The following is a 26,651-nucleotide window of genomic DNA, read 5'->3' as shown; positions in this document are numbered from 1 at the left end:
CTAAAAATATTATTATTAGGCCCGAGCCCAAGGGCCTATTGCTTCCGCAACGATGAGTGCATGGACGAAGCCCATGTTTTTGCATTTTGTGCATCAGCACTTCCAATGTGTTTTGACTTGTTTGGTGACAAGTGCAGCCCAAAGCTGCAATATAAAAGGGACAAGTGGCACGTTAGCGCCACCCACAGGGAGTGCCGGGACGGCCGAGTGTGAAGCCCGTGAGGGCCGTTCGATGCCGCTTGCGGCTTTAATTTATTATTATTATTTATTAAAGGTGCTCTACCTGATTTTTACTCTCTTAAAAATGTAAAAACAAAACTAGTCTATTTTAAATGTTTTCCAACCGTCCAAAGTTATTGCCCACTTTCTCAACACATTCCTAGCATCCTAATTTACAGTGATGACCTTCTAAGAGCTAGGGATGGGATGAAACATAATTTCCACAAAACAAGAGACGAGACACAATTTCCACAAGACAAGACTAGACATGAAATTGGGTTCACAAGAATGACAAGGTGAGATTTTGACATAATTTGTAATAAATAAATTGCCAGGTTCAGATCACATTTTTCTCGTCACCTTTTTTATTTACTTAATTTTATATTTTGTAGTCATTGTAAAATTGCTTTTTGGAACCACAGCTTCACAAGATATGGAACTTGCTGGCACTTAACCTCTTTTTTGTCCAATCCAAATGTGAAACAATTCTTAAATCTCTTTTCACTACTTTAAGAGCAGAGTTTTGCCATCACGGTAAAGTTAAAAACAACAAGCAAACTAAAAACATATTTCTTGGTTCTCAAACAATAAAACACTTAACACAATTATATAGCTGTACACACTAAAGAGACTTTAATACAAAATACTGTATTACAAAGATTGTAATTTGCTATCATTTGTCTGTGATGTAGTGAGGTAAAGCATTGCACAAATCTGGTTTTGTGGCTTTGCCTCCTTGCTTCGCCCATGTGCCGAATGTCTCTACCCACTCTCTCTGCCCCCATTTCACACATGTCCAAGAAAGTCTGACGAGTTTGCCATTATGATTTGATTGTAATGTTGTACGGTTCAGTGCTTACTGCATTCTGAACAATTTCAATGATTGTGTTTTTTATAGGGTTTCATGTGAAGAGTACAAACCAAAGGCAGAAGAACATATGTACTACTTAGAGCTCCACCATTTCTCACTGACAAGATCTGTGTCACTCTTTGAAACTTTTGAAGATGCACTCACTGGGACAAATATTAGCCTGGACTCTGCTTCCAGTTCTTCTCCCTGGACTAACCTCCTCAGCTCTGGGCTCTCTCGTCAAAACCAACAAGGGACTAAAGGTCAAACGGGGTCAGTCAGCCTACCTGCAGGACGGAGACCTGCAGTTCCACATCCCCCGTCACAGAGATACATGCAAGGTGGAGGTGGTGCTAAATGAGCCCATAACTCAACGCGTGGGAAAGCTGCAGCCTCAGGTCAGACTATAACTTTCCTCTCACAGAACACACAACATGTTTCAGACCATTTACTCACGCTATACAACAAGCTGTTGACTTTAAAGGCCCCCATTACACCCCATAATAAACATTAATGTGGTGCAAGGCATCCAATGTGTCATTAGCCTAGTGCTATAGAACTTTAGCTCTAGTTTTTGTTTTGTTTTGATTCTGTGAATTCCCGTTACACATTAAAATGAGAGCACATTTCACAAAGACAATATTTAACTAAAACAGATAGGGTTTTTAAGGTTAACCAAAAGTTCCACTGGATAACATAATGTAAATCTGGTGACCAGTTAGTGATAAAGGTAGAGGAGTTATAGCTCTCTATTACTTGTAATAGATATTTGAGAATACAAAGCAAACATCTGGATAATGCATTAAGATTTAATTGTATTTGTTCAGTAACAACTGAACAAATTGGCTTATTGACCAGAAAAGTTGATATCACCTCTTCTGCATTGTACTTAAATCAGTTTGGTCTATTTTAATAATGATAAAATAAGTTAAGAGACTAGCTTTTTTGTCAACCTCCTTTTGTAGTATCTTATCGTAGGTGCATATCTAGAGTTCCCTTTGTTTTCCTGCCAGACCACTGTCTCCTTCCTAATGGCTTAGTGTTGACAGATATTGCCTCTTGCTAAATTTCCAGATGACGTGAATAGTAAATCAGAATGTAATAGGTGTTGTGATTTAGTAATGACAAATATAGTACAAGTTTTAGACTTACAATAGGGAAATACTGCCTTTACTACATCCACAGAAAACATACATGAAACAGATCTCCTTTATCATGTCATGCAGGGCAAACATTCCAATAATAAAATAACTAACCATGTAGATTACCGTTTGTTGGCATGTTCTATGCTGCAGTACCCTCTGGTGTTAGTTGCCAAACAAAACGTTGAACAATAATCGGCACTAATCATGTACTAGTCACTATGCAATGTCCTATATGTGTGTGTTGATAAGACCAGGGCTTATTTTGAGCTGGAAGAGAATCCAGAGAAACTGTTTTTTCTCTGATACAGAAAATTACATTGTCTGATTGTCTGATGAAGAATTTATTTGCAAATTATTGTGGAAAATAAGTATTTGCTCAATAACAAAAGTTCATCTCAATACTTTGTTATATGCCCTTTGTTGGCAATGACAGAGATCAAATGTTTTCTGTAAGTCTCAAGGTTTTCACTCAATGTCGCTGGTAGTTTGGCCCATTCCTCCCTGCAGATCTCCTCTAGAACAGTGATGTTTTGGGGCTGTTGCTGGGCAACACGGACTTTCCACTCCCTCCAAAGATTTTCTATGGGGTTGAGATCTGGAGACTGGCTAGTCCACTCCAGGACCTTGAAATGCTTCTTACAAAGCCACTCGGGCGGTGTGTTTGGGATCATTGTCATGCTGAAAGACCCAGCCACGGTTCATCTTCAATGCCCTTGATGATGGAAGGAGGTTTTCACTCAAAATCTCATGATACATGGCCCCATTCATTCTTTCCTTTACACGGATCAGTCATCCTGGTCCCTTTGCAGAAAAACAGCCCAAAACATGACGTTTTCACCCACATGCGTCACAGTACGTATGGTGTTCTTGGGATACAACTCAGCATTCTTTCTCCCCCAAATACGACAAGTTGAGGTTTTACTTCTGACCATATGACATTCTCCCAATTCTCTTCTGGATCATCCAAATGCTCTCTAGCAAAATTCAAACGGGCCTGGACATGTACTGGCTTAAGCAGGGGGACACGTCTGGCACTGCAGGATTTGAGTCCCTGGCGGCATAGTGTGTTACTGATGGTAGCCTTTGTTACCTCCGTGTGGTTCTGGGATTTTGCTTTTGTTCTTGTGATCATTTTGACCCCACAGGGTGAGATTTTGTGTGGAGCCCCAAATCGAGGGAGATAATCAGTGGTCTTGTATGTCTTCCATTTTTTTTATAATTGCTCCCACAGTTGATTTCTTCACACCAAGCTACTTACCTATTGCAGATTTTGTCTTCCCAGTCTGGTGCAGGTCTATAATTTTGTTTGTGGTGTCCTTTGATGGCTCTTTGGTCTTGGCCATAGTGGAGTTTGAAGTCTAACTATCTGAGGTTGTGCACGGATGTCTTTTATACTGATAAGTTCAAACAGATACCATTAATACAGGTAACGTGTAGATCAAACAGGAGCCTCTTAAAGAAGACGTTACAGGTCTGTGATAGCCAGAAATCTTGCTTGTTTGTAGGTAACCAAATACTTATTTTACCGAGGAATTTACTCAATTAATACTTAATTAAAAATCCTACCATGTGATTCCCTGGATTCTTTCCCCCCATTCCATCTCTCATAGTTGAAGTGAACCTATGATAAAAAAATTACAGGCCTCTGTCATCTTTTTAAGTGGGAGAACTTGCACAATTGGTGGCTGACTAAATACTTTTTTGCCCCACTGTATAGCCAATACAAGGAGCACATGAAGGGAGGGCTGCACTCTCATGCGGGGTTGAGGTGGGACCATGTGGTAGGGCATCCATCAGACTTAGAGTTGTAAAGACTTTTGTATGAATGAGGTGCTTTTGCACCAATCCAGATTTGTTCCAAACTGTAGCAACGTCAGACTGAGTCAAAACAGGGTGCTGCCCTCTAGTGCGGGGAGCGAGCACCTGGGAGGGCATCCGCATGATGTGTTTACAGAGGCAAGTACCGCTGTGACTTCAATCAGAATGAATGAACATCTCGGTGTGATACATGTATAAAAACGTACCCTGACAAATAAAACAACCTTTTATATAGTAAGAGTGTTGTGATGTTCAGTTGCATTGTAGTTTGGCATTTCTGAGTGTCTATTGTGTGTGCTCCATTAACGTTTTGATCTTGTATGTACCCTGGTACCAAAGCCACTTTCTGTTCTGGAAACATCTGATTTACAAATTACACTGGATAAGACTTAACAGGTTTATTGTGTACTTTGTAGAACAGTTTTTTCAAGTGGTTATGCTTATATGCACAGCAAAAATCATTCAGTCATTATTGGAGTTCTAGAGTTATCAGATTATTCAAATGTCATGTAAAAAGTGACATTTGATGTGAGTAATCTGATGTCTTTCTGATTGTTCACACCTGTGCAGGCTTTGACATTCACAGTAAGTGGAAAAGAAAATGTTAAAGATGTTGATTTAAAATTAATTACGCTATGTCTTCCACACACAACCTTTCCTCTAAAAATTCATTTTAACCAACACATGTCACCATGTGTTTTTGACATTTCCCTCACCCCAAAATCAGATCAAATTATTGGGTTATCTGATTATTGTAGTTAACTAATGGTTTTTTTATGTGAATGTATCCATTGCTCCTCCGCTAGGTGTTTGATTGTCACTATCTCGCTGATGAGGTGAAGTATGTTCACAACGGCTGTCCACTATTGCAAGAGGACACTGTTAATTTGCGACTATACAGGTATTCAAACTGCAAACCACTGAATAGCTTTTTATTGTGTCTTTTTGGTTGTATTTATGTTTAACCAATTCATCATTTCGTTGTAGGTTCACAGACAAGCACACGTACACTGAGATCTTCACTCTCCACGTGGACATCATAGAACCTGATTGCAGCATTATCCGACTGGGCCCCAAGTCTCTGGAGGTCCCAGAATTCTACAGCCTTTCTAACACTATAGATGGGAATGTGGTGTCCTTCCATTATGAGAGGAAATCCAGTCTGGAGTGCACTGTCCACCTGAGTAACCATGACAACCAACTGCCCACTCATGGACAACTGGTCACCGGTGAACCACAAGAGGCTACCAAGAGAGGGGACGAGCCAGAGAGCTTCATTCACCTCCGCCAGCAACTAGGTCAGGACAAATTTAAATAATACTTTGTGTGAAGTTAGTAATGCTATTGTTGTCCACCTGTTCGATAGGTTGTGTTCACATGACATAACCTTAACCCTATTGTTTCCAACTGAGCAGGTCAGGTTCAGGACAGGTCAGAATTCTATACTAGAATTTGCTGTTTAACTGTCAAATTGCAGATTGACCTGGTTTATGGTTAATATCTCTGTAATTATAGAGGCTATTCATACAAACCAAAAATGTGTTCATCATCTTCTTTGTTAGCATAAATAAACAAAAGGGAAATACTTTTTTTTCAATAGCTTCAGAAAGAGGTGCCATTTTTCAGCCGCAAAGATGTGATTGAAAGGACTTTTAACACAAGAGGTTTGTTGAGCAAATCGCAAATAATGAGAAAGTTCAGCATTTGTGGATCACAAGTTTGTATATTTCTTTCAAAAACAGTGAATGTCCCATATAGTTATATAGGCCCTCCATCTGAGAAATCACCAAATTCTAGAACCTGAATGCAACCTATTATGTGCTGTGCTGTGTTTGGTGTTTAGATAACAAAGAGCGGGCTATTTGTAAATCTGAAGACTGCCTGAGGGGTCTGAAGCTGGTAAAATTCTCAAAAGTTCCTTGTGATGACTTCCTGGTTATGGGCCTAAAGTACCAGCACATTGATCCACCATCCCCCGACATAGACTACATCCAAATCAGACTGGACCTCAAGGACACACGAAGTGGCAGCATATACAAAGTATGTTACTATGACTTTTGTAATTTGATGGTCTTTACGGTAAGTTTTACTGTTGTCTGTAGACATATATGGGCATCATCAGAGAGTTAAATAGAAACAAATGAGCAACAATGCTAAATAGATAGCTGTATTTTTATACAGCTGTCAAAAATGCAACACATTTTATTACATCCTGATTAATACATTTGTCTTTATCTTTACAAAAGGAAAAGTAATTTGTAAACTTCACTACAACTACTATAATTTGTGGACCTGGCTTTAGGTTTTAAAATATTGACAAATAGACCTATACATTCATGTCATCACACCTTAGCATTTTCAGTTAGCCTAATGTTAAATCAATGGAGATTTAAAGATGCAAGATGCAAGTGATAATTCTATGTCTCGTCAGTGACTCAAGACCTTATTGGGATTGTCCATGGTTTACGTTTTCATATTGTTTTGGCTAGTACATTTCTATGGACTTTTTATCTTTTTCCAAGCTATGTAGTGTCTATGTAAAAAATCTTTATTTATCATATTTTGTTGATAATATTTCAAAAACGTGTATATTGTAACTTGTTGTAGATGGAGCACGCCTGGATTCCAGTGCGGATTCTTGGAGCGATGCCAAACCAACCTCCCAAAGCCGCCTTTATGTCCATGTTCATCTTGGAGGTGGACCAGTTCATCCTGACCCCCCTCTCTACGGGCACCCTGGACGCAGAGGACGAAGAGACCCCCAAACAGCTCCTTGTTTTCAACATCACCTCCCCTCCCTCTGAAGGCTTCATCACCCACCTGTCCGACCACACCCAGCCCATCTCTTCCTTCACCTGGCTGGATCTCAATGACATGCTAATCGGCTATCAACCTCCAAACTCCTCCCACAGCCAGCGTAGGAATTACGAGGCCAGTGTTTATTTTATTACATTAGTGTAGTCTAGTTCTAGTTTTAGTTTACAAAAATGTCATTCTACATTAGTCAGCAAAAGGTAATAATTTGTAGTCAACCATAAAATATATATTTTATTTGCGCTATGATCAGTTGTATTGCATTGCTTTATTAATGGTCTGGTTTGGGGATCTGGAATTAAAAAGTGAAACTTGGATCTAGTCTTCGTAATTCATTTGTATTAGTTTTAATTATTTAATGAAAAGATTAGTACTTTTAGTCAGAAAAACTCTACTTCATAATTTTAGTCATAGTTTTAGTCATGGTAACTTTTTATTTAGTTTTACTCAGTGAAAGTTTGACATTGACAAAAACTATAACAAAAATATTTTACTCAACAAAATGAACACTGTGCATGGTGTTTTTGTTGGTATTTGCTCTTATTTATTTATTGCTATGTTAAAAGGTTAATATTGTTGTCTGCAGGTGGAATTTGAAGTTCATGATTTTTACTTTGAGAGGAGCTCATCCATTACAGTCCACATGTCTGTTAGGAATGCAGACACCAACGCACCTAGAGTATCCTGGAACATGGGTAATCAATGTTTGATTAAAAAAATGTAAAAATGTAAATACATATTGAAGCATGATTTCTTTTTTGTGTGTGAATGCATTTGCAGGCCTAAGTTTGCTGGAGGGTCAGTCTCGTCCAATAACGTGGGAGCAGCTACAGATTGTGGATAACAACAACCTGAATGCTGTCCGTATTATTACTGTGGATGGCCTGCTGCACGGACATCTAACTGTCAGAGGTAGTGGAACAACTAACAGTGTACAATTTTGAATGTTTTGTACATATTTTCTGCAAATCATTACCTAAATATTTCCAAGTACATAGTAGGCTGCAAGATGAGTAAATCACAAAAATTATGTTATTTAAAGGTCTATTTTGTTACTTTTTTTGGTAGGTTTGGGGTGACGGTGTTATTCCTTTGCCTTTACTTTGCATTTATTCAAATAGAGATGTTTTATTGCAGAAGAAATGCTTTGAATAACATGAGTTCTTACCACACATCTGACCTGTAGCTATGCCTGCTGGCATCACTTGCTTGTTTCCATGGAGATTTAGAAGTTTATTGCCTTACTGTCGAACATTCACTGGGCATGTTTAAAATGCACACTCCAAACATAATAAATACAATGATTACTTTTTTCAGGTGGAAAGGGCTTCATGTTTACAGTGCAAGATATAAAAGACAGCGTGGTTTGCTATCACCATGACGACAGCGACTCCACCAAAGACTTCATCATTTTCCGGATCACGGACGGCCTACACCAGACCCGCCACAAGTTCCCAATCAAGATCCTGCCCAAAGACGACAGCCCCCCCTTCCTCATCACCAACATGCTCTTGGAGGTGTCAGAAGGACAGACAGCTCTGCTCCCAGGCTCCACCCTCCAGGCCTCAGATATGGACTCCAGCCATGACTACATCCTCTTCAACATCACCAGACCCCCACACGCAGGGGAGCTCATGAAGATACCAGGACCCGGGGTCACAGGTACATTTTAGATACTGTATGTAAAGTTTGCACTGCACTATAAGTCCTATATTTTGGGGAAATTTATTTTAGAAAATCTGAGTCCAAGTACAGACATTTTATCTTTAAAGGCAAGTTATAATAATAACAATAAAATAAAGAACAAGAAGCTGAATGGCAGTAAATCATGCTAATGTAACACATTTATATTTATTCAGCTACATGAAGCACAGACAACAAACTGAATACGTATCCGGTATGGTAATGTAAGATATTAACAGTTAATCAGATAACTAAATTATGAAAAACAAGTTTCCTCTTGATCTCACTCCAAATCGCTAAATCCATTGAACTCTTTATCCTCGGTGTCGCTGAACTTCTCCAGAAGTAGATGAAGTGCCGCTTCCGTGTGGCTGTCATACTGGTACACTAGCCAAATGTGACAATAATGAAGATGTGAAATTATATATTTTAATAATTTCACATATAAGTTGCATCTAAGTATAAGACGTACCCGTGGCCAAACTATGAAAAAAGTGTGACTTATAGTCAAGAAAAAACAGTAATTCAGTTGTCTGGTATGTTTCACAGCATGACATTAAATATACCAATTTGCATTTATTGAATTTCAGGTTTCAAAACCTTGCATTCTTACAGTGAGGGGGCTTGCCTCTGCATAAATCTGACCTGTAATTTGACCTGGTGGCGTCACTATCTTGTCTCCATAAAATATAACTTTAATGCTATGCAGTGAAACATTCCAGGCTAAGCAATAATATCTGCATGGAGGCAAATATACGGTGGACTCTCCAGCAGAAAAGTTACATATTGCTCCTTTAAGTTCAACACATATTGGTGATACCAGTGTTCTTCTCTGTTGAGTTTAGGATATCCTGTCAGCCATTTTCTGCAGAAGGACCTGTCCCAGTCCCTGGTTTACTACAGACACCGGGGACACGAAGTGTTTGATGACTCATTTGAGGTGGTGCTGTCTGATTTTCATGACCCCCCAAACCTGTCAGAGCCTCAAGTAGGTAACATTAAATTGCTTATTATATGTACATTATCTGTAAGGAAACTTTAAAAACTGCTTTCTTTTGCATGTTTTGTTAATTATGATTTCAGATTTGTTTTGTCTAATTTTATCTTTAGTTTTTTGAAGAATGCTATGGTTTTACAGGTTGTGATGGTCCACGTTGAGCGTGTGCCCAACCAGCCCCCTAAAGAGGTTCCTGGCACCAGCCGCTGTCTGGTCGTCAAGGAGACAGACGTCGTCCATATCACGCGACAACAGCTCCATTTTATCGACCAGGACTCCTCTGACAGTGAGCTGACATTTACTGTCACCACCCCTCCCTTCTACACTGGCCCACACAAGTAAGTGGCAGCCTTTTCAGACAGTGTGCTCACATAAAAGATTTCCACTGATCTGATTTGTGTTGTGATATGAAGTAGTGTGGATGCTGGACGCTTGTTTCTAGTGGACAGCATTCCCAAGTTTACCAAAGATGCCAATGCACCAGTGCTCAGGCTTTTCACACAGGTGACGTTGAACACTTTCAGTAAACATAAATCTTTACCTAAAAAAACATAGATAAATCCGTAAAAAGTGTATAGTATTGATTGTAAATATAAATTTGTACTTCTCAAGGGTAAAGCCATTTTTCTTTCATTTCCAGCATGCGGTCAACTTCATGAAAGTGGCCTACATGCCTCCAATTGTGGACATTGGTCCATACCCTCAATATATCCAGTTCATTCTGTCTGTAACCAACCATTTGGGAAAAACAGTGACTGGAATCTGCTTTAATGTCACAATTTTACCACTGGACAACCAGCCGCCACAGGTGAACAAAAGTATGCGTAACATGACATCAGCACATTGACTCTAGTGTGACTTTAGACATGTCTCTATTGCAGGTTGTCACAGCGACCCTGTCTGTGGATGAGGGAGGGGAGAGCTGGCTGGGCCCTGAACATGTGATGCTGTCAGACATTGACTCAAAGATAGAGGCTTTAACACTGAAGCTCCAGAAGGATCCACAGCATGGGTTTTTGCAGCTCTCTGGCACCCCCCTCAAACCAGGCCAAAGCTTCTCTTTGCAGGACCTGAAAAACATCAAAATCAGGTTGGACATGCACTTTGTTATCCAAGGAAATTATTTCTTGGATTACTTTTCCCACATATCATAGACTGGCTTTTTATGACAAGTAATATACAGGGTCCTTCACAGTTTGATACAATACGTGGCTCGCAATACAATCATTTCACGATGCTTCTGATCGATATATTGGGCATGATTGTAGTGCCATCACAAAATAAGTGTTTAATTTATACTAAAAATAGTCATGACATTGTAGTGATACAGCAGCCCACAATATCAATATTTAACACCAAATTTGTTATTACAATACATCGATATTCATTGTGTTTTGCTACTGGCCTATTACTTGTCAATTAAAGCAGTTTAGCATTAAAAATGTGTTTGTTGTTTAAGGTACATTCATGATGGCTCAGAAACTTTAGAGGACAGCATTGAACTGATTGCCACAGATGGCACAAATCCAGTCAGTTTTGTTCTGCCTGTTAAGGTTAGTAAAATATAAGACCCTATAGACCCTATATGCTTTAATTAAAGTGAAAAAAATCCTGTTTCTCGTCTGTTCCCTCCAGGTGACCCCTATTAATGACGAGGTCCCAGTGCTGGCTGCAGGTTTGAAGCCTCTGCTGAGCTGTGCAGAGGGAGAGGAGGCTGTGATCACTGCAGAGTACATCTATGCCACAGACATAGACAGTGACAACAGCAGCCTGGCCTTTCTCATTGCACGGCAACCCTATCACGGGGTAGTGCTGCGGAGTGGGGTGGTGGTGGACCGGTTCACTCAGGCAGATATCACTGCTGGCATTATTACATACAAGCATACCGGTTAGTTAGAAAAATGTACAGATTGAAAAAATATATATATCACCAAGTTTATGTTTTTGATTTAGGACTTGAAATTGGACTTACACCTCGCCAAGACACCATCACCTTTGTGATTTCTGATGGAGAAACAGAGAGCTCTATGTGCTGTGGTGGGAGGAGCAGGTCAAGTGGTTCTTCTCTGATCCGGGACAGTCTGCCTGTGTATGACCTGCACATCACTGTGTTCCCTGTGGACAACCAGCCTCCTGCGCTGACTACAGGTGTTCTCTCACTGTCACTTTTTATACCAAATAATGTTAGATTAGGTCAGAGGTGTCCAAAATATGATCCAGAGATCAAATGCAGCCCAATGTTCACTGGCCCTCAGCCCCAGTAAACAAAATTACCATTGTAACTTGTTGGCCAATTGAGAGGTTTTTTTGCAAGTTTAAAATTCCTTTATCTTCATTAAAAGCACAATGACATTTTTTGTATGAGACAGACAGACAGACCAAATATGAAGATCTCAAGTCAAATCTCCATTACCTATCTGAAAGGTGTCACCATCACTGAGACATCTATGATGCAAAATGTTGCTAGTTAAAGAAACCAATGCACATTGTAACAAAAAATACATTTTAACAAAACAAAATGTGTACTGTATGTCTGCTAAACATTGAAAAAGTATGCATAGTTTAACAAACACACACACTAAACATACACATTAAAATGAATCATGTCTCTCCAGCAAAGTTCTAGGTTTCCTGAAAAAGAAAATACTAAAGAATTATGCAAGGAATTTGTGTATGTGATTACTTTATTAATACTGTTTAATGTAGAGTCTTTTCAGTTGCTACATTTACAGCTGAAAGGAGGTTCTTTATGGATCCATTAACAACAAGCAGCATATGTCACAATATCAAATATGGTTATCCCAAATCCAGTTGATGTGTCCTGCTAACTTCTTGACCAGTTGAGATTTAAATCTCAATCTCTTCAATCTCTTGAAATTTCAATCTTAACTGATGTTTTTTTCTACTTAAATGAAGGTTGAAATAAAAAAAAAAGCAAATCCCTGTGTTATGTGTTTGCAGGGGGCATCTTTGTGGTGGATGAAGGTGGGACAGCATCCATTTCTGCCTCTCATTTGAAAGCATCTGATGAGGACACGCCTCTGGATGAGCTAGTCGTCAGCCTCGTTTCCTCTCCTCAGTTTGGATACATAGAAAATGTCCTTCCCAGCCCTGGCTTTGAGAAGAGCAACATGGGCATCAGCATAGGTAATTATGCTTTAAAATCTAAAATGATACTACTTTTGAGACTGACTACTGAACCAACACACTTTTAATGTCCAGTTTGTGTCCCCAGCTTCTTTTTTGTACAAAGATATAATCACGGGCCATGTGAACTACGTACAGTCAAGACATGAAAGGATGGAGCCTACAGCTGACCAGTTCATGCTAAGTGTATCTGATGGCAAACATACCTCCGCTCACGTGCCTTTTTACATAATTATTAACCCCACAAATGATGAAGCCCCTGAGTTCATGGCCTTTAATATCACTGTAGGTAGATTAAAATGTAAAATATTATGTTATCTATTGCTACGGTTACATTTGTTGATTCATGTTTCTGTTTCCAGGTAACCGAAGGGGAAATGAAGCCGTTGGACTTGTCTGTGTTAAATGCAGTGGATATGGATGTACCAAAGAATTCTCTGCAGTTTAGTGTTGTCTCTCCTCCTTTGCATGGAAACATTATGCAGCATTTCAGTGACAGAGCAGCCCATGGGAGAGGGGACACCTACCACTCTTACCCCCAAACTCAAGTGTTTGACTTTACCATGGCTGAGCTAACAAATGGTACTTAACTTAAATAACTACTTTATTTATATGTGTTGTAGAACAAAATGTAGTAGCTTGAGAGTTCAAGAGAAGTGGCATGATGCTGGAGTTCTAACAAAGGAGAAGTTTATTTACCATATCACTTTCAAGACATTGTAATAGTGTTATCCATTCCAGTCTAATACAGTCCAGACTGCCTATGCTTCCGATATAGGGTGTACTAAACCTCTAATGACGTAGGCCAACATAACAAGGGTGAGCTGACAGTGTGTGCCTTCAGTACAGCACTGAAATAGAATTTTTCTAACAATATACATAGCTACATTTAAACATACTGTCTTCACTGCTAGATGGTATAGGAATTTTGAAGATCAACAAAAATCTTGACCATGAGATTCCTTTCGTTTGCTAGTTTACTACATCAGTGGTTCCCAACCTTTTAAGCACTTCCTAAACTTTGTCTGACACTCACACCCAATCCCCCAACTCACGTACTAGGCAATCAATTTCTTTGTACTACTATATTGTCAGTTATTACTATTAATTTTTTATTACATTCAGTTTCACTTTCTTTTAAAATCTGAAACCATCGTCCGTACCTCTGTTGGAAACACTGTATTACACTTTTAAAAGGCTTATTACAAGGGTAATTCTCTCACAGTGTTACATAGATTTGTTTTTATTTAATCATTTACAGGCTTAGAGCTGATGTACATGCATGATGACTCCGAAAACATGGAGGACAGTTTCACCATACAGTTGACAGATGGGAAGCACAAGCTACAGAGACAAGTGATGGTTAAAGTGCTGCCAGTCAATGATCAAATGCCTCAAGTCATAAGGTACGCATAATATTACTCTATAATAACTGTATGTCCTTTATATTCATCTTTTGTAGGTAAACATAATGCAATGAACCTTTACTTTTAGGAACAACGGTCTTGAAGTGGAGGCAGGGGAGACCAGGCTAATATCCAGCATTGTACTGTTTGCTCAGGACAGTGATACCCCCTCTTCAGAAGTCATGTACATTTTTGAAAGTACTCCGGATCAAGGATTACTTCAATTTAAGGTTTGTCCAAACTTAAAAGTTTTAGTTGTCCAAACACTAAAAATACTGTACTAATCTCAAATTAAGGCACATTTCTAGTTTATGTATGGATTTACTTTGATCTTTACACTGTGTTAAACTTCTTTTTCCACAGTTATGGCAAATCAAAGCTTGCTAATGCTTATTTAGTCATAGCACAGTTAATACACATGCATATGCAGTTCTTTATCTTGAACCTATTTAAAGTATATTTGACCATATTCTCCAGGAAGGACATGACTGGGTGACAATGACAGTTGGAAGAAACTGCACCCAGGAAATGATCAATATGAACCTATTACGCTACGTGCACACAGGCATGCATAAGGAGGAGTTACATGACCACTTTGTCTTCTACTTGTTGGACGGAAAGAATCGATCACCATTGCAGCATTTTCACATCTCCATCAGGGATCTCGAAAAGGGTATTGGTATTTTTGGCCTGGCGTGCTCGATTAGATATAGTTTTCACATTTATCCCGTGACTTAAAGAGGACATATTATGCTGTATGGGATATTTAGTATTAGTATATTAGTATTAGTATTTAGACACTATAACATATGTAAACTGAAATATTGAGCTAAAATAGGTTAAAAATAAGAATTCAAAATCTCAGAACTGATAGGCTTGACACTGACATTATTGTAAAATAGCTTCATTTTTACCTGGAATCTGAATTCTGTGTCTGAAGAGAAGTCCATGGGGATAGAGGGTAGGTGAAAACATTTATTTTAGCCTTCATGTCTCAATTGCACAACAATACAGATTACTCAAACATGCATGAATCAATTAAAATACAACTTTGAGTAAGCCAATGAAAACTGAAAGTTGATTTTGTATAATATGTCTCCTTTAAGAAATGTTTTACTTGTCTTGTAACATCTCCTTTGACTTTTAGGAAACATAGCTATCTTTGTGAAGCCAGTGAACGTGACCCGCGGGGACCGGGTGGTCCTCACTACAGATGCACTCTTGGCCACAGACGGGACAGACATGCCCGAGGAACTTCTCTATGTGATCATGGCCCATCCGACCCATGGGCACATAGAGTACATCAGGCACCCCGGGCTGTCCATCTCCACCTTCAGTCAAATGGATATAGCTGCTAATATTGTAGCTTATGTCCATGATAATCGGGCAAGTGCGGCAAAAGAGACGTTTGAGTGAGTCCGCAGTTTATATAGTGTGTATTTGCTTATAGATAGTTAAATCTTGTTATGTCGAAATAATATGCATCATTTCACAAATATTTAACACTGTAAATGAAGTGTGTGAGTTTTGATTAGATAAATATATAGGAGTATATATATAGTATATATATTGACCTACCACATAACCAATTACATTGAAATATTAAATATAGGATACTATGTGACTTTTCTGGTGGATGGTCTACCAACTGCTTGTCTCCATAGAGATGTCATTGCTTTGCCTGGAATTTTCCACAGTATAGCTTAAATGTTTCTCTATGGAAAAGTCTGCAAGTCCCTGCTTAGACTGCTGCCCTGCGACCCGGCCCTGGATAAGCGGAAGAAAATGGATGGATGGATGGGTTTCTCTATGGAGACAATCATTTTATCATACCAGGCCAAGTTACAGGTTACTGGAAAGTGACCCTACTTACATTAAGAATGCTGGTCTTTCGTTTTTTTAGTAATTAAAATACTTGCAATTGAATAAATATTTAATGCCATACTGTGGAATATTCTAGGTAAAGCAATAACATCTGCATGGAGACATGCAGGAGGCGGACTCTCCACCAGAAAATACATTGTGCACCTGTCAGATGTTCTAGGATTAGGTTTATGTATTTCTATTTCTCTGTAGAGAGTATAAGTTGCCTCTGCATTATTGCCATTACTCCTTTGCATGTTCCCAGGTTTGTTGTAAGCAATGGTAAAACCAGCAGAAATGGAAGCTTTGAGATCTCCGTGGAGATGGTAGACCGCATTCTGCCCTCTCTGTTCAATAACAAAGGCCTGATAGTCCCCCGCGGGTCCTCCATGATCCTCGGTCCGGACAGTCTCTCCATGTCTGACCCAGACACCCCACCCAGCGATGTGACTTTTTCTCTCCTGCAACCTCCCCAATATGGCCGCCTACTGTTGGATAGTGTAACCCTCAGTACAGGATCAAACTTCACACAGAGGAACATCCAGGACTTGGAGCTGATGTACAAACATGATGGAGGTCCTGCTCTGATCGATCGATTTGCATTCACTGCCTCTGACAGCACCCACCGAGGTTTCCTATTAGATGGAAAATTACAAACTCAACCGGAATTCTTCACTATTCAGGTGAGACATACAGAACTTTGATTCCGATGTTTTCATTAATGCTGCACAATTTATTTCACTTTTTTTTTATTATGATATTAGCTGACAAAAATATTAAAGTATTCCATTTCACCAATAGCTTAAAATGAAACAAAGTTCTGTTAAGTTAAGAATTTTAGTTTTAAATTATTGCTATAACAATAATAACAATCACAATAATTTGTTATACAAATATTGCTATTCATGGCTTTCAGTGTGATGAAAATGTTTCCCAATTGCCATAGTAATTAGCAATTCAAACCAAAATATCTTTTGAATGATAAAATGTTGCCTATTTGCTATTAAATAATAAGGCCTGTGCAATTTTGTTGTGTCACCTAAAATATTTTATCCTCATATGCAGATACAATCGTTGGACCAGTCATCTCCTGAGGTAGTGAAGCTGCTTCCCCTATGGAAGGTGGAGGTGTTAGTAGATGGTCGCTATGGGATCTTTCTGTCCTCTCGAGAGCTGAAGGCCCAGGATGACCACAGCAGAGAGGAGGAGCTGTTGTTCTCCATTGTCCGACAGCCGTACTTTGGATACCTGGAAAACATTACGACAGGTTTGTTTTGATTTTACTTTATTTGTTGAAGCAAGCATCAATATATATACAGTTATTATTCCAATGTGTGAAAAGATATATCAGAATATAAAATCACATGAATAACTTTTCAAACAATAAAGATAAAAAATAAATAATATCATAATTAGAGGATTTCAACATTTAGGAGTAGCTATTGATATTAGAAGATTCCCAAAATGTTCTTTTTACTCAAACTACATTTTGTTGTGTGACAGAATAATTTACAGAATATGTTTTTTCTGCTACTTACTGTTAAACTATAACATAGGTATGTAGATTATATTATATTTTGAATGTTGTACATTATAAACTGCAATATTGATCTAAAATGGCTTAAGAATATATATAGGTACATTGACTTCCTATTTAAAACTGCAGAACTTCAGAGGGGAACGTAGTAAGCAGCAGATTTTTATTTACATTTTTATATTTTAAAAAAAAAAAGGATGCAACATTTTTTTAACACTGTGTATGCCATTTTTGTAATAATTGCAACAAAGTACAAAGCAGTGAGCGGAGATATGGGTTAGGTGAAAACTAAATTTTCTTAGCACTCAAGTATAGGCAGGAGAATACAGGATTTCTCAAACATGTATGAATCAATCAAAATACAACTGTGAGTAAGTTCATGTGTAGGGAACAGCATTATGAAATAGCTAAAATATCATAAATGTCAATTTCACATAATATATTCCTTTTAAGGATCTTTTATTTGAGTTAAATTCAACATTAACTTGTATTTCGGTTTTATGCCTTGTCAGGGGGCTTTTTACCTCCACGTTTTGCCCAGACGGAGCTGAACAAGAGGAACATTGTGTACATTATAAACCCAGACATGGAGTCTCTATCAGACAGCCTGGACTTCAGCGTGTCTGATCCTCTGGGGAACACTGGGCCCTCTCACACGTAAGGACTAAAGCCTGACCTGCCTCTGATAATATTCTAATAATGTGTGTCACTATAGGATCTACTTTTTGTTACAGACTTCAATTGAGCTGGGCCCGGCTAGAGCTCTCTGAGGAGCGTTTTTCTGTCTGTGAGCAGCAGGGGGCAGTCTCTCTGGACATCATACGAAAGGGGAACCTAGCAGAGTCTTCATATGTCACAATCAAAGTGAGAAACTGTTATGGCTTCTCTTTGAAACAATATAAATACAGTGGAATTATGTATGTAGTTTTCATTATACCTTTCTTTATTAAAGGTGAAGGATGTGACAACCACCACTGGGAAAGATTTCATTATAAGCCCTTCATCCCTAATTCAGTTTGATCCAGGTATATATCAATCAGACTTAAAAAATATGATGCTTTTTTCTGGTACTTAATTTGCAAAGTAGATTCATTCATGGTGATGAAAATGGTCTTAATAATAGAAATGAGACCAATGACTTTGACCGAAAAGCCAAAGTGGGCTGAGAAGCCAAAATGGGATTTCAATGCTGCAGGCAGCATATTTTCAATTATGGGATTTTGTTTTTGAAGAATGGCTTAACATTTCTGAACCATCTGAGCACTCAAACCTCAAATGCAGGACAATGCAGGATTTTGATTAAAAGATTTTACATAACATGTCCCCTTGAACAATAAGGCTGATGAGATACAATGCCAAATTGGATAAATTCTATTAAGGCCACCAGATTAAATAAGAAGAGGACAAAAACAGGTGTGTAATGTTGAAATGACTGAGTAAATAAAAGGGTTTTATTTGCAGGAGTTTCAAAGAGGACTTGGCAGATAAAGGTAGTCCAGGATCATCTTGAAGAGGCTGAGGAGGTGTTTGAGGTGCATCTCGTGGCCCCAGAGAGCTGCGTCATCGGCAGAGTCAACAAAGCCCAGGTCACCATCAGAGATTCAGGAAGAGGCAAGAATGAAAAATGAAAAAAACATAAAATCATAACGCCCCAATTATATATTTTACATGTGATTGTGTTTTGATAGGATGTACTGGAAAACAGCCCCATGAAACCCCTGCTTTAGGAGGTAGAGAGGTGGGGCCCAAGCCGTACCCTGAACATGGGACCATCACGGTGGAGAAGCTGCCTCTCGATCCCGAGTCTGTGGTCTGGACTCGCGGTGACAGCCTCAGGAAACCTCAGTCTATTCAACACAAGAAGAAAATTAGAGTGACGGGGAATCCCAAATCTGTAAGGAAACAATTTGCATTAAACATTAAAGGTGCACTATGTAACTTTTCTGGTTAAGGGTCCATCACCTGTTTGTCTCCATGCCTTGTCTGGAGTGTTTCGCAGTATGGTATTAAACATCTCTGTCATCACATTGCAGATTTGTGGAGAGAGTCAGTTCACAATAAAAATGCATGTTTTTAATGAATAAATGTTTAGTTTAATGTCATGCTGTGGAACATATCAGACAAAATAGGAACATCTCCATAGAGACTAGCAGATGGCACAAGTTACATAGTGCATCTTTTCTAATATAATGTCATAAATTCCTGGTTTTGAGTTTTTTTCTTTGACTTTCAGATTGCACCATCTTCAGTTTTTCACAATGGGACAGATACAATCTACACTGTAAGTAGACAGTCACATATATCATAATCAAATCATAATAAACCACCAAAATATTACAATCTCAATGTTCTTCAGTATCATGGCATAATGACAATGCAAGTGGAAGATGATTCAACCCCATCCAGAAAAGGCAGGAAAGCGAGTATCCAGGTGATCAACCAAGGAGCACACCTACAGGCTCTGACCAAGAAATCTAAGAACAGTGTTAGGAAGAGCAGCAGTGTAGTCAAACCAGTCAATAATCAAGTGAGTACAAAATATGTTATACTGTTTGTTTTGTGCTGTAACTTCACAGTCATTCAAATTTCATTCAAACATTTTTTCATTTGGACATTTTTCAAATCTTATTATTATTATTATATTTTTTTTCAAATCTTATCTTATTATTATATTTTCCCATGAATTGCTACATGTAGTTTTAATATTTTTTTGCCTCCAGAATGAAACTGAAATCTCCGTTCCTAAAGTGTGTGTGCCTGAACTGATGGGACTCCTGCATTTTAACCAGAGCACAGGCAAGCTGTATCACTGCAATGGGGTGTCATGGAAACTCTGGGCTCCTTCTGAAGCGGTATTTACTGTAACTTTCCATATGGTGTAACAAATTTTAGATGTACTAAAACTATGTAACTTTCCACGTGCTTATTTCCATGGAGGTGTTAGTACTCTGTCGAGAATGTCCCACTGTATGGCCTTATACATACCTATCTTGTATTTCTTCAGTTACAGGTGTTTTTTATTGCTAAGGCTAACTTGCTTACTGTAATATTGCTCGCCTCTCCATGGATCTGATCTGGATTGGAGACAGATATGTTTAATGCCATACCTTGGAACATTTCAGACAAAGCCATAACATCTACATGGAGAAAAACAGGTGGCAGGCCCTCCACTAGAAAACTTACATATTATGTAAAACTTGCAAATTTAACATAAAAGGTAGGGTGACAATTAAATAAACAAATTATCTCGTTTGCTTGTTTCAGACGGTGAGTGCTCAAAAGTGCGCTCGAGGTTGGACATTTCATGGTGGATACTGTTACCTGAACTTGGAGCAAAGAGCTACATGGTTCACAGCCAACAGGGCCTGCAAGGAGAGGTGTCTATTCTTGTCTATTCTTTTTGCAGCATAACATTGAATTTCTGTCATTTAACCATTTACAATTATAATTTTAGACATAAAGGAACGCTAGCAAGTGTGCTCTCCAAAGTAGACATGTACTGGTTGTGGGATTTCAGTGGACGCAAGCCATTTTGGATCGGTAGGATATTACTTTTTCTGTTGATATTATATTATGTGAATATTGTTAGGGATGTACAATATATTACAAAAATATATTTTTTTTGTTATGTATATATTTTTAGCACACTAATCAATATTGCAATAAAGATAACACTCAAAACAATATCAAGTCAACTGGATTTTGTAAAATTTAAATAAATATATCACAATACAACAACACAAAGTTCTTCTTATGACAGAAATTGTCCTACTTTAGCCCTGTTTAGTCTTGAATAAGTCTCTGTTAAGTTTTTGCTTTGTTGTTTGTCCAGTAAATTAAATAGATTTGTATCAAAAAGTAAATTAAATTGTTCATAGCTATCAAATATTATCTTTATATGATATTGTGCAATCTTATAATGTAGGTATGTAGTTTAATGAGTCTTATGTGATTGTGCAACAGGTCTGAATGACAGGGAGGGGAGGGGCCGTTGGGAGTGGAGCGGTGGGGAGCCTGTGACCTACACCAACTGGAGGAAGACGCCTCCGAGATCCAAGATGAAGAGTGACAAAAAGTGTGTTCTTGTGTGGAAACGAGCAAAGTGGCAGATCAGGGACTGCAAGACAAGCAGAAACCACCGCTATATATGCTCTATAAAGACATCAACATAATATCTACAATAATGGCAGAGCAAAAGTTACAGAAGAGAAGGACCCTAAGGATTGTGGGGGAGTTTGAATGAGTTTGATATGCATGTTGGACTTGGCGATTTTGCAAGAATGAATGAATTACTACTCCTGTAAATATAATAATATAATTTTTTTTCAATGTTTGTGTAATAATGGTCATATAATGATGTCTTTAAGTAATATTTGCTCCGTTTTATCTATTTTTTTGTTCTTTGTGGGTAGTTGCTTAGTTAAAATAATTGATGATGTAACGATTTTACACCATTTAGATCTGGAATACTCCTATTATAGACCTGGTTTATATATTGTGGGTTCTGAAAGCCATTTTTTTCTTAGGTGGTACTTGGTGTGAAAAGTTTGAGAACCACTGCACTGCTCTGTTGATATTATCTTGCTGCTTTGTTTTTAAAGAATGCAGGCTTTTCATAGGTTTCAGTTTCCTTTTGGAAGACAGCTAGAACATACAATGGGTAATAAAACACTGGACAACTATCAACAGGCTACCAACAATTACAAATCTGCACTTCTTAGTCAAATTAAAATCAGTTAGTTGTATGTAAAAACTTGTCTGTAGACTTAACCAAAATGTCTGCCAGGCATCAGTGGGAGGGAGCTGTAACTGGGCCAGACTACTGTCCCTCTGTAATATTTTCCATAAGCTTATTATCATGTTTATTTCTCCCACAAATTGGAGTTAAAATGTATTTCCTGTTGCCTCTTTTAGCTAGCCTTCTTCAGGGCAGAGCTGTTGTTCAAATGTGGGCCAGGAGATCCACAGGGTTACGTAGCAATGCGATTATCCCCATCATGTGATCTACAGCAAGTATGAAAGAGGGCTTTTTATTTAGTCTGTACGCAGTCGTTGTGGTTTGCAGGGAGACATGCAACTTCTCTTCAGCTCGGTAAGTCATGCTAAAATTTGGATTAACAACCTCAACTGAACAAAATGTAATATTTGGGTTTAGTAGTTTTATCTAAATTATTACATAAAATTAGGTTTTATTAAAGCAAATTAGATTCAGTATTATATAAAAAATAGATATTGAATTTAGAATTTTGGTTTTTTTGGTACTTCTGTTGCCCTTTGTGTCAAGCTGCTTTCAATATTTTGTACAGTTTATGATTTTCTTCCATTAAATATGTTACTTGACAGGTTGTTTTGTTTCTTGTTTTTTATGTTAAAATTGTTTATGTTTATGTTTTATGTTTTAAATATAATTTCACAGACAATATTACAACATTTTAGTATTAAATCTTTTTAGATTTAATACTACTTTAGTATCAGTATTAAAGTATTTAAATATTTAGTATGCATTAAATCTTTTACTTTTTTTCAAATATGCAACCTTTATAGCTACTATTTGTGCTACAATATAAGCTATGCCCTATACTTAGACTGCACCAATGCTTGCTGCTGCAACTGCTAGTTTTACGTCATGCTGTACTACTATGTAGTATGTAACTTGTCTGGTGGAGATCCACCACCTGCTTGTCGACATGGAGATATGATTGCTTTGATATTATTGCTTAAAAACTAATTCTTACAGTGAGCGGACTCACCTTTCCAGAGATATGACCTATAAAGTGGGTTGGTGGCGTAAAATGCTTTTCTCCGGTTTCTCAGGTTTTATAAAACTTTCGTTATATTTTTTACAGAGTTGGATCATGCCATAATCATCTGACTGGGAGGTGGGCAGGAGAAGTGACTGGATGTCAGACATGGACCAGAACAACTCAGGGCCACAGGCTCAGCCCAATTATCAGTGGCTTTCTTTTGCCTACCAAAGCCTCACAGAGATCCCCTATGACTCCATCCTAATGCAGACTGAGACGCTAGAGGTCCTGGACTTAAGCTACAACTTGCTCCAGGAGTATCCTTTGAAATTACTACTCATTACTACTACATTTAAGTACAGTGCTGACATTTATATCTCTTTCAAATATCGACATTATAAACATATTTGCGTAATTGCTTTCTACTTTCATGTTACTGTATTAATCTGTTACATATTGTAGTTAGTGTGCTACTGTATTACAAGCCAAAAGTATGATAAAGCAATGATAATATTTTTGAAAATGTTATCCTGCTGTATCAAACAGGTTGAATTTTGCAAGGAGCCATTCAAACAAAACTGTCAAATGAGAACATTTACTAATTTATATTTCCAAATATATTATATAATATTTATTTTGTGAACTTAAAGTGAATTATTTAACTTTTCCTGTGGGGCGTTCCCTACCTGTTTGCTTCCATGTTATTGCTTTGCCTGGAATGTTCTACACAGATGGTATGAAATGGCATATTAATACTGTGGAGCATTCTAGGCAAAGCAATAACATCTCCATGGAGAAAAATTACATAATGCACCACTAACTCTGAAGACAGAGCTCAAATTCAATGTGAGAAACTATATGAAAAAGTTGTCCTTCACCGAGTCCCTATTGGAACCCGGCTCTCCTGGGTCATCTGGAGAAGCTCAGTACTTTGATCCTGGATTGTAACAACTACACGTCCCACGTCAAGTTCCCCTACATGGACACACTCACCACCCTGTGCATCAACAAGAACAAGATCAACAACTTGCCTGTGTTTGTGGAGGAGGTCAGGAAGAAGTTCCCAAACATTAAGTAAGAATCAATTGTTGTTGATAGTAACTCAGAAATGGCATTAAAATGTATAAATAACAACTCTTAATTGTATTAATAATTGTAGAAATGTATTTAAAAAAAAAGGAAAATATCTACAAATGTTACAGGACACAAAATCTACAAAAATATATCTAATATATTAAGTATACAATATTTTATTATTTTATTTTTATTGTATGTGTTTTTATAAATGTAGAATTCTGAGTATGATGAACAATGAGGCTGCCCCAAGTTATTTCAACGGGGGAAGTCTGACACAGTACAAAGACTACAGGTGAGGAAGAGTGCTGTTTATGTGAGCGAGTACTGTTTGTGTTATGTCGCCTTCATGTGGGTAAACACAGTATTACAACATCTTTCAGAAAAGCAAATATTTAGGATATGTACTGTATGTGGGCTGTAATACAGGCGGGACACTTGGACACACTTGGAAAATCCACAAGAAGATAGCAAAGAAAATACAGTACAGACTAACTGTATCTATTATATTACAAAAAATAGTGCCTTTTTTTTTTATTTCAACTAAACTATGCACATATGAGTATTCATCCTATGCGATTAAATAGCTTTTTCTTTTACCATTATTAAGATACATTTATTTATAGATTTTTCACATTGTTTTCGCCCAGGAGGGAAACAACAGGCATGTCTATCTGGAAACATGTCTGGTGTATTTTTTCAAGTATATTTAACCTCTTAACTCTAGTGGTTAAGTGGTTAAATATACTTGCTCATTCAAGAACATTAAAGGTCCTATATCACACAAAACAGATTCCTGTGAGCTTTAAGCCATGTTTGAATGTTGTTACCTCATCAAAAACATACCTGGAGTTCTGTTTTGTTGCATCCACACATGTTTGACTTATCCTTTATTATTAGTCTGTCTACATCTTCAAAGCTCAAAATGCTCAGTTCCACCTTGTGATGTCATGAAGCAGTAGTTTTCAAGTTAACAGCTATCTTTTATCTTAAGTTTGGCAGAGGTTGGCTATTTCAGAGATAAAAATATCCAAAAGACTCCAGTGAAGGTGTATAGAGTTTAAACAGTGGAGCACTTCCTGTATTACCACACGACATCACAAGAACAGTGTTTTCCGTAATGAAAGAAAAACTCAGCCTCAATATGCAGGGTTTGTGTGTTAAACATGTGTGAATGAAACAAAACATCACTCAAGATATGTTTCTGATGAGGAAAAAACATTATGACATAGATTAGAAAATAGCGTTCTATGGGCCCTTTAATGTTAGTCTTGATTAAACATTGCATTTTCCAGTTTGGAGACATTATTATAGTGGCTTGGCAGAGGTATCAGAGCTCATTAGTTCTCTCTGCTTTTCAAACCCTAATTAAACAAAGCCACAACAGGTGCAACTGTGTACATTTGTCATAATATCCCTTTCCATTGTGTTATTGAGTATTATTTGTTCAGCTAATGAAATGCTTTCCAATTGCTTTGTGGAAAACTAATTATGGTCAGTTATGCTGCGTACAAAGCATGTTCTACAGGTCTTTCCCATCTCCAATTTCTCAGGCAAGATATCAAGAGGCAATGTGCTCTTACACACACATGTGCTACTACTTTAATCTTGTATTTGAATGTTCCACAGGTTATATGTCATCAGTCAAATTCCAGGGTTGGAGATCTTGGATGACACAGAGGTAATGGAGAAGGAGAGAATTCAGGCCAGAAAAACGTATCGACTTCACCGAGTGAGCTATAGCAGCAAGAGGAGGAAGGAGGAACTGTCAAAGAAACACATCAAGAAATCAAATTCTGTCATCTGATATACTGCATGAACAAATGTTTTCAGTTTTTACAGTATGGGAGAGTGCTTGAATATTTAGTATGGTTTATTTATGAACATAAAAAGTAAAGTACTATTAAGCTACATTAGTTGAATTCAGATTAGCTCTAGTTTTATTCTATGTATTAAAATAAAAACTCCACAAAGCAGTCATTTTGTATTATTTTGCAATTAGGTATGATTAAACCAGAGAGATTGTGTATAATGCCTTATCTAGACCAAAATGTGAATTACAGGAAATTAATCTATTAAGTAAAACTGATTTATGTTATATTTTTGGTCCTAATAATGTAGGTTCTGCAGATGTCTCTGTCAAGATGTATTTACATTTTATTATGTTGAACTTATTATGCATAATACTTAATATTGACCATAATCAGTAGAGCTTATCAATCACTTCAAATATCTCAGCCTCATACTCAGGGCTGCTGAGTATGAGTATATATGTGTATATATATATATATATATATATATATATATATATATATATATATATATAGTATATATATAGTAGCAACATATTTGCT

The 26,651-nt window shown here is 37.7% G+C and overlaps 2 protein-coding genes across 3 annotated transcripts in view; both read left to right on the top strand.

Annotated features, from left to right (window-relative positions):
• frem1a (Fras1 related extracellular matrix 1a) overlaps positions 1-21,890 on the top strand; it is a 30,704-nt gene extending 8,814 nt beyond the window's left edge. Inside the window, exons 2-37 of one of the 2 annotated variants that reach the window (XM_055228994.1) lie at positions 1,118-1,467; positions 4,839-4,933; positions 5,020-5,330; positions 5,876-6,111; positions 6,640-6,963; positions 7,433-7,541; positions 7,627-7,758; positions 8,164-8,508; positions 9,375-9,517; positions 9,668-9,864; positions 9,940-10,030; positions 10,167-10,334; positions 10,408-10,616; positions 10,986-11,079; positions 11,162-11,414; positions 11,480-11,674; positions 12,488-12,673; positions 12,762-12,958; positions 13,036-13,255; positions 13,935-14,079; positions 14,168-14,309; positions 14,557-14,752; positions 15,227-15,491; positions 16,208-16,625; positions 17,008-17,209; positions 17,992-18,136; positions 18,214-18,343; positions 18,432-18,504; positions 18,941-19,090; positions 19,168-19,373; positions 19,713-19,760; positions 19,836-20,006; positions 20,200-20,331; positions 20,744-20,856; positions 20,934-21,019; positions 21,443-21,890. In XM_055228994.1, the coding sequence (XP_055084969.1) occupies positions 1,225-1,467; positions 4,839-4,933; positions 5,020-5,330; positions 5,876-6,111; positions 6,640-6,963; positions 7,433-7,541; positions 7,627-7,758; positions 8,164-8,508; positions 9,375-9,517; positions 9,668-9,864; positions 9,940-10,030; positions 10,167-10,334; positions 10,408-10,616; positions 10,986-11,079; positions 11,162-11,414; positions 11,480-11,674; positions 12,488-12,673; positions 12,762-12,958; positions 13,036-13,255; positions 13,935-14,079; positions 14,168-14,309; positions 14,557-14,752; positions 15,227-15,491; positions 16,208-16,625; positions 17,008-17,209; positions 17,992-18,136; positions 18,214-18,343; positions 18,432-18,504; positions 18,941-19,090; positions 19,168-19,373; positions 19,713-19,760; positions 19,836-20,006; positions 20,200-20,331; positions 20,744-20,856; positions 20,934-21,019; positions 21,443-21,651 (6,579 nt within the window). In that variant the 5' untranslated portion in view covers positions 1,118-1,224 and the 3' untranslated portion in view covers positions 21,652-21,890. The remainder of the gene's footprint in view (positions 1-1,117; positions 1,468-4,838; positions 4,934-5,019; positions 5,331-5,875; positions 6,112-6,639; positions 6,964-7,432; positions 7,542-7,626; positions 7,759-8,163; positions 8,509-9,374; positions 9,518-9,667; positions 9,865-9,939; positions 10,031-10,166; positions 10,335-10,407; positions 10,617-10,985; positions 11,080-11,161; positions 11,415-11,479; positions 11,675-12,487; positions 12,674-12,761; positions 12,959-13,035; positions 13,256-13,934; positions 14,080-14,167; positions 14,310-14,556; positions 14,753-15,226; positions 15,492-16,207; positions 16,626-17,007; positions 17,210-17,991; positions 18,137-18,213; positions 18,344-18,431; positions 18,505-18,940; positions 19,091-19,167; positions 19,374-19,712; positions 19,761-19,835; positions 20,007-20,199; positions 20,332-20,743; positions 20,857-20,933; positions 21,020-21,442) is intronic. The other variant, XM_055228995.1, reaches the window with a different exon arrangement.
• Positions 21,891-22,511: 621 nt separating this feature from the next.
• LOC117386186 (leucine-rich repeat-containing protein 72) lies at positions 22,512-26,148 on the top strand. The gene is made up of 5 exons (XM_033983514.2): positions 22,512-22,571; positions 23,326-23,540; positions 24,106-24,297; positions 24,515-24,592; positions 25,927-26,148. Exons 2-5 carry the CDS (start codon positions 23,380-23,382, stop codon positions 26,102-26,104), a joined length of 609 nt encoding a protein of 202 aa, XP_033839405.1. The 5' UTR covers positions 22,512-22,571; positions 23,326-23,379; the 3' UTR covers positions 26,105-26,148.
• Positions 26,149-26,651: the final 503 nt, after the last annotated feature.

The sequence above is a fragment of the Periophthalmus magnuspinnatus genome, chromosome 18 (assembly GCF_009829125.3).
Source record: "Periophthalmus magnuspinnatus isolate fPerMag1 chromosome 18, fPerMag1.2.pri, whole genome shotgun sequence".
Classification (NCBI taxonomy): Eukaryota; Metazoa; Chordata; class Actinopteri; order Gobiiformes; family Gobiidae; genus Periophthalmus; species Periophthalmus magnuspinnatus.
This window is presented reverse-complemented; position numbering and strand designations above follow the sequence as displayed.

Excerpts from the sequence above, each read along its gene's own strand:
- LOC117386186 (XM_033983514.2), top strand. The coding sequence starts at position 23,380 with ATGTCAGACATGGACCAGAACAACTCAGGGCCACAGGCTCAGCCCAAT. Across the intron at positions 23,541-24,105 it reads AGCTACAACTTGCTCCAGGA|TCCCTATTGGAACCCGGCTC; the intron begins GTATCCTTTGAA and ends TCCTTCACCGAG. Across the intron at positions 24,298-24,514 it reads AAGAAGTTCCCAAACATTAA|AATTCTGAGTATGATGAACA; the intron begins GTAAGAATCAAT and ends TTATAAATGTAG.